Genomic DNA, 7,551 nt, shown 5'->3' with positions numbered 1-7,551 from the left:
GGGGGGGGGACAGACACCCCCATCCCAGTTGGATGGGCACAGCCTGCAGAAATGCCAGCTTGGCATCAGTCCCCTGCCAAGCTGAAGACAAATTTTTGCTGTCACAGTGGCCCTTTGGTAGGCAAATTATTTACCTTGGATGCTGCAGCCTTATCGTCCATGGAAATGTTTATCCTACATATTTAATGGTGGGACTGCACAAACTGAGGCTTCCTGGGGAAGGAGCTCAGGCTGCAGTCAGAGCAGGCACTAATGTCTCTCCCCCTGGTACTGCAAAAGTTAAAGCTACTTGCTCACTTCTCCCTAAGAATCACATCCTCAGCACCTCAAAATCTGATCTTTTTTTCAGCCTGGCAGGAGGCCTCCTCATGGCTTCCTGATGAGAATCACAGGAGACCTAACAACAGCCCTTTTAAAAACAACATCCCCGATTCCACTAACTCGTTAAACAGAGAGAGCCTGAAAAGTGCCAACACTCCTATGAGAAAAGACTGGAGAGAGGGAGGGAGGGAGAGAGAGAGAGAGAGAGAGGGAGGAAAGAAAAAGCAGGTTATTTATAACGCCAGGCAGCCTTAGGGTCTCTTCAGTCTCTCCTGCAAACTGGCTGCTGCTGGGAGGTCACTCCCCCAAAAAAACCTGCCGAGCCCGTGACCTGCAAGCACAATATTTGATTTGGGATCTAGGGCGGGCACCAGGCTTTGCAAAGCAGGAGACACTCTCACATGCTGCTTGACACACGGGAGATCCCGGAGAAGAGCAGCGAGGCTTTGGGAAGGAGGCTCTTAGCTTGGTAAGTCCTTCTCTCTATTTATTATGTTGGGTTTTTTATTATGTTATTTTTTGGAGCCTGATTTCCATACCCTCGCCTCGCCGGCTGCCGCCTGAAGCACATGCCAACCACAGGGGTGGCACAGCTCAAACACCAGCACTCCCCAGCCACCATGGAGGGGAAATCCTCTCTCCTTCTACCCACGTCTCTTGCCACTCTGGCAGCTTCTTGCCCACTTTGGCCAAGAGCTGGACACCTCCAGCCATGGACACCCAGGTGTGGGCAGTGCCTGCTCTCTGCCTGGCACAGCCCTGCTGGAGTGAAGCTGGTTTCATGCCTGGCACAGTAGTGATGGGCAGAGTCCATGGCTGACCATGGGCTGAGAAGTCCCTTGCTCCAAAACCTGCTCCCCTCCCAGGGTGAGGAGCTGATCCCATTATCCTGCAGCCTCTGGCATGGGAGCATGGGCACCAGGAGGTGACATGGAGCTCATGGCCAGCACGCTCACCCCAAAACCAGAGCCAGAGTCCACTGGGAGGGAAGAAGCAGCCTCCAAATGAAACAGGGGACTGCTGAGGACACGCTCTGGGGTTACCAGTATGCTGAAGAGGGGCACTGGGAAAGGTGGAGGGGCCCTGTGGAACAGTCCTGCCCTGCACAGAGGTTCAACACCCCCAAAGAAAGGGCTGCCTGGGTGGAGAAGCCCCTGTGCAGAGCTCTGGTATTTCAGCAGGCAGAGTGCCCTGGAGCGCAGGGAGGAGGAGATGAAACTCCTCTGTGACTGCCAAGCTCCCCAGTTACACGCAGCATCCCAGAGGACCACGTCTCATCCACCCTTTGGCGGAACAAGCACATGAAGGAGGAAGGAGGGAGAGAAGGAGAAAGCGAGGAGGGAGCCCTGCCTGCTCAATCCCTCTTTTCTTCCAGCACGAGCAGCCTGCCAGGGTGCCTCGGTGGCAGGACAGCCCAGCAAACTGTGTCCTCTTTGTCTGCCAGCGAGACATCCCCCCTCACCACGGGCCGGGGACACGGCCAGCTGTCATGGGGTGACCCCAGGGCCACCCCTTGGCACGGTGAGTTGGGCCACTAGCCCATGCTTGCAGGTTGCCTGCAGGGCGGGCGGCGGGGCGGAGCTGGCAGGAGCAGCCCTGCAGCCACGTAGGAGCCAGCAAGGGGGAGCAAATCCGGCTCCTCTCCCCCTTGGAACAGCTCGGCCCCATGGATTTCCTGGAGGCATTTCAAGCTGCCTCACTCCGGGCCGCTCTTCACGCTCCTTTAGCCCCAAGATGAGGAGCCAGGCTGACCCAGAGCCCTCCTGCCATCAGTGCCACCATGTGCCAGCTGCCAAGCCAAGGGGCTCGGGGAGAGGTTTTCCTTTGCTCCAACCAAGCCCCCTGCCCTGCTCCCATCAGGGTGCCAGCCCTTGCCAGCCTGAATTCCACACTGTGGGTCCAAGCACCAGGTCTGGTGATGGCTCCTTCTCTCCCTGGTCACCTTGCCCTAAAGGAGCCAGTAGATGCTGCCCCTTTTTGTGCCAGGGCTGAGCTCAGGAAATCTAGGCTGGAAAGTGGTTTTCATGTGAAAAAAAAATGAGCCAGAACTTGTTTACCAGGATTTACATCAATCCTGAGCAGCACGAGCATCCTGCTTTTTTTGTGGGGGAAGGGAGAGCTGGATGAAACCCACAGTGAATGATGTTGCCAGCAAGGGTAGCATAAATATAGCTCCATCGAAACATGCCTCGAGCTCCATCAACCTGTTCCTGCAGCCACCACTCTCCTCCCCTTGGCCCAAGAGCAGCCAAGTCCTTTCTCCTCCCTCCCATGCAGAGCCAGCAGGGGCAAATCCCAGGCAGCTCCCAGGCAGAGTTGCATGACCTTACACAGATTTGGGCCACGTGCCCCATATATCTCCACCCTCTACTCTGTTGTAACAGAAATACCCATAAATAAAGATTTTGCAAGCAAATATCCTCTGGGATGGAGGTTTCTAGAAGGCCTGAAGTGAGAAGGGGGTCCCCTGGTTCTCCAGCTCTGCTGCCAAGTGCCACCAACCCCACTGGATTCCCAGGCCTTGACATGCAACTCACCTGCCTCTACCCTTTACACCAGAGCTGACACTACTGATAGTTTGTTCCCTCCCCATTTCTCCCTCACCCAGGTCCTTCCAGCACCAGCACCATGCGTTGGGCCACCATCCTGATCATTGCTGGACTCTGTGGAACCTCCCTGGGTCAATACAATGAAGAAGAAGACCTGGCCTGGCTGCAGTACTACATGAGGCAGTCCCGCATGTCCTCCTACAACTACATGCCCTACTACGAGGATGAGAACACCCCCTACGTCTACTCTTACCTCCCAGCTCCAGACACGGAGCCAGAGCCTGGCCCAGAACCTCAGCAAGCACCTTCCTGGCAATGTCCCCAAGAGTGTGATTGTCCCCCTAACTTCTCATCAGCCATGTACTGTGACACCCGGAACCTGAGGTACCTGCCCTTCGTGCCTTCCCGGATGAAATACGTTTACTTCCAGAACAACAGGATCACTGCCATCCAAGAGGGAGCTTTTGACAATGCCACGGAGCTGGAATGGCTGGCGCTGCACAACAACCAGATCTCCAGTGAGAAGATGGGCAAGAAGGTCTTTGCCAAGCTCAAAAGACTGGAGAGGTTGTACATGAACAACAACAACCTGACCAAGGTGCCCAGCCCTTTGCCACGGACCCTGAGAGAGCTCCACTTGTCTTATAATCAGATCTCCAAGGTCCCCTCCAATGCTCTGGAGGGTCTGGAGAACCTCACAGCTCTGTACCTCAGCCACAACTTCATTTTTGAGTTGGGAGCATCCCTCAAAGGGCTCAAGTCCTTGATCCTTGCTGATCTGAGCTACAACCACCTCAGGAAAGTCCCTGATGGGCTCCCAATGGCTTTGGAACAGCTCTACCTAGAATACAACTACATTAACACCATCCCTGATAACTATTTCAAAGTCTCACCCAAGCTGCTCTATGTACGGATGTCCCACAACAGCCTGACAAATCAAGGTCTCTCTACCAACACTTTCAACAGCAGCAGCATCCTGGAGCTGGACCTCTCTTACAACAGGCTCCAGAAGATCCCCAGGGTCAGCACCAACCTGGAGAACCTCTACCTTCAGGGGAACCAGATCAATGGTGAGCAGAAATGCAAGGACCCAAGCGCGGTGGGGCAATAGAGGGATGGGGAGGTGGGGATGCAGAACCTGTGCCTCCCTCTGGGAGACTACCTGAGGTCATGGTTTGAGCAGGAGGCTGGTATTTGGGAGACTTCCAGGCAGCCCTCAACAAGGCAGGAATGGGGCCTGTTGTGTCCCAACACTCATGGAGCTGAGAGGCTCAGAGCTCTGAATGCTCCCATCATTGCACTGGTTTCACCCAACCTTTAGCAGAAGTCTGAGCTTCTTCTGGTGAGAGATGCCAGAAACCAGCTGTGGGCAGAAGCTGATGCACAACCTGGAGAGGGAACTATGGCTTTAGTCCAGCATTGCACACAGGCTGGGGGGTCACCAACAGGGTGGACAGAGGTGGGAGGTCCCCACAGCCACCATGACTACAAGTGGGAACACGCATCACCCTGGCCAGTGCTAACACAGAGGACAGGGACATTCCCAGTCTGCAGCCCCTTTCTCCAGCCCCCTCTGCCCACCTCCTTCCCTGCAGGGCATTGGCACAGCCCACGGCTCCAAAGCCCCCCCCAAGAGACCCCCCAAGTTCCACAGCTGAGGGGAACATCCTTGCTGAGGCTGGGACAGACAGGAGCTCTTAGTTATTAGAGCCATCAACGCAGCATCTTCTGCCAGGACTAAAATTCATTCCACTTAATACACAAATAAATAAAAGGAACAGATTGTTCTGGGGCTGCTATTTATAAAAATATGCTAGGGGAAAAAAAAATACCAAACAAAATAAACCCCCCCAAAAAAAACAACAACCAAGCAATCTCCTGGAAAAATCCAGGCTTGCTCCTCTCACCTGCGAGGTCCTGAGGGCAGGACCGTCCCGGAGCGGTGCTGGAGCCGCTGGGCAAGCCTGGGATGAGGAGAGGGATGTGTTGGTGCAGCCATCAGCTGTTGCAGAGGAAACACACAACCCCGCACCCAGGATCCGACAGAAACACAAAAACAAGAACAGATTTCCAAATGTTTGCTTTCAAAACGCGGGGCTGGTAACGTCTGCCCACGGACGCCACGAACCCGCGGCGGAGCCGCTCCTGCTTTCCCGCAGTTTTGCCTCCAGCTGCGGGTTTTGCCGCTGACCTGCCAAGCAGCCCCAGGAGCAGGGGCTGCGGGTCCGAGCGTGCAGCATCAACCTCATCGGGGGGCACATCCCACCCCACGGGGCATCAGGGCCAGGGTCGTGACCCTCCGGTCACCCCGGGAGGTCCCCGCTCGCTCCCCGCACACCGGGGATTTCGCAGCCCCCCCCGCCCCCAAGTCCCCCGGTCTGGGGGTGCAGGGACTCCCAGCAACTCGCTGCCCTCCTCAGCAGCATCCCGGCCTGGAGCTTTGCTGCCCTCTAGTCGGTCATTTCTCTCCCAAATCCTGCACCCAATTTTTTTTTTGAGCTTTTTCCGTCTCCTCCCTCCAAACCCAGCCCGCGCTGAGCAGGAGTTTCCCCGCCTGGCGCTCGCCGGTGAACGGAGAGGGGATGATCACAGGCATGGGATGGGGACACAGGTGTCCCCCGTCCAGGGGGCCGGGACGTGTCCTCCCTGCTGGCCACGCTCTCTGGGTAGCCCTATGGTGGCCGAGGGGAGTCAGGGGCTGGAGGCTGCAGCGGATGAGACCTCAGCAAAGAGGCTGCAAAGGCAATTCCCAGTAAAAAGCAATGGTTTTCATCTGACTCCTCCTGGCTTTTTCCCTGCCAGCACTCCAGCCGGACTGGGAAAGGCAACTCAGGTGCTGACACTGCTCCCAAACCCTCGGATAGGCATAAATTGATGGGCTCCTTCCAGCTGCAGGCAGGAGCATCAGTTACCCTTCTAGCTTAAGATGGGAGAGTGTCAAATTTGCATGAGTGAGTGGTGATTTGGGGGTATCTCATTTATTATCCTGCCCATCTTACCACAAACCAGCTCCCAGCACCCTCAGCCCCAGCTCCAGAGCAGCCCCCCTTGGTATTTCTTACATCCTTCCCCAAAGATCAGTCACATCACAAAGGTCAGAGCTGGGGCCAGAGCCGGTGCTCAGCTCTCCATCTCCTCTCTCCCCCCGCAGAGTTCTCCATCAGCAGCTTCTGCACCGTGGTGGACGTGATGAACTATTCCAGGCTCCAGGTCCTGCGGCTGGACGGGAACGAGATCAAGCGGAACGCGGTGCCCCCGGACGCCCCGCTGTGCCTGCGGCGTGCCACCATCATCGAGATCTAGCCCAGCCCCTCCTGGCCCCCTCCCCATCCTCAGGACTCGGCTCTCCCACTCCTGGGGAGACACTCACTCCCATTTTAAAGCAGCTTGACAGTGTGACTTGGCTTCCGCAATAGTGCAGGCAGGGAACTCCAAACACCGGCCCGCGCGGGTGGGCAGGATCCATTTGTCTCCAAACATTCCCCAGTCCTGGCTCTCTGGCTATGCAAGGTGGGACAATTCCCAGCACATTTCTCCCTCTGACCCCACTACAGTCACCCCCTCAACCATCTCCTTCCTCTGGTTTGGGGTGGGTGCAGCGGGGATGGGGGAGAGCTCATCCCACCTCCCAGGTGTGGCACTGAGCAGCCCACCTCGGTGGGCAGGGGTTCAGGTGTGGGTCCTGCAGCAACAGCAGATCTGAACCAACTCACCCTGGGCCGGGTGCCAGTGGTCACTGGGAGGATTATCCAGGAGGTTGGGAGCTACATGAGTAAAAGGTTAAAAATCTCCTGGCTGGCAGCATCCCCCAGCTGAGGATGAGGAAGAGCAGGCCCACTGTTCCCCCTCCATTTTTTCCCCACTTCCACCAACTCCAAAAGTTTCCAGGCAGGAAGTTTTCCTGCCCCTGCCGAGCAGCTGCCAGCTGCTGAGGCTGGAGAGAAACACCCTGAGAAACAGCCTGTTCATGGACCCCTGTGGCCCAGAGTCTCCCATCTTCCTCCCAGACCACTGATGCAGGGCAGGACCAGGGACGAGGGCAATTCCTGGTGCCATCACCGTGGGCTGCAGGGGGGGAACCTTCCCAAACCCAGCTTCATCCCACTCACCAGCTTGGCTCTGAGCTCCCTCCCTGCCCAGGCACCCGGGGCCTCCCATTTAAAAAACAAAACAAAACCAAACCAAAACACCAACCGACGAGCACAAAATCCCAGTGACAGCTGCATCTGCAGCACGTTTGAATCGCCAAAACCACCCAACTTGGTTCCTTGGACAGATTAGTTTGAGAACCAAAAGGGCAGCTGAGCTTTGGGGATGACCTGCAAAGCTGATGAGGTCATCCAGACCCTCCCCATTTCCACTGCATGCTAACAGTATAGAAACAAAAACCCAAAAAAACCTGTGCTATCACCAACGCATGAACTGTAGATATCGTACCGACGAATAAAGCCCTTTCTGTAACTGCACGAAGCGTGTCTGAGGAATCCCAAACGCAGAGACCAGGGTCTGAGCACCCGAGCTGCTCTGAGCTCTGTCACCTCCCCTCCCGCGCACATAACCGGGGCTGGATTTGCCGTCTAGTGGCTGTTCCAGACACGACGGGTGAGTACCTCACCTTCCCCACGCTGGGGAGCTGCTGCTCCAGCACATCCCAGATGGGCTCCATGCGAGGACATTTCAC

At 56.3% G+C, this 7,551-nt stretch overlaps 1 protein-coding gene across 1 annotated transcript; it reads left to right on the top strand.

Moving 5' to 3' along the window:
- The first annotated feature begins 566 nt into the window (after window positions 1-566).
- Window positions 567-7,336, top strand: FMOD (fibromodulin). Its single transcript, XM_051639077.1, has 3 exons — window positions 567-790; window positions 2,930-3,940; window positions 6,022-7,336. The coding sequence occupies exons 2-3, from the start codon at window positions 2,950-2,952 to the stop codon at window positions 6,171-6,173; spliced, it is 1,143 nt and encodes a 380-aa protein (XP_051495037.1). The 5' UTR covers window positions 567-790; window positions 2,930-2,949; the 3' UTR covers window positions 6,174-7,336.
- Window positions 7,337-7,551: the final 215 nt, after the last annotated feature.

Source organism: Apus apus, chromosome 23 (assembly GCF_020740795.1).
Source record: "Apus apus isolate bApuApu2 chromosome 23, bApuApu2.pri.cur, whole genome shotgun sequence".
Lineage (NCBI taxonomy): Eukaryota > Metazoa > Chordata > Aves > Apodiformes > Apodidae > Apus > Apus apus.
This window is presented reverse-complemented; position numbering and strand designations above follow the sequence as displayed.

Coding starts and splice junctions, on each gene's coding strand:
- FMOD (XM_051639077.1), top strand. CDS start 2,950: ATGCGTTGGGCCACCATCCTGATCATTGCTGGACTCTGTGGAACCTCC. Junction 3,941..6,021: donor TCAGGGGAACCAGATCAATG/GTGAGCAGAAAT, acceptor CTCCCCCCGCAG/AGTTCTCCATCAGCAGCTTC.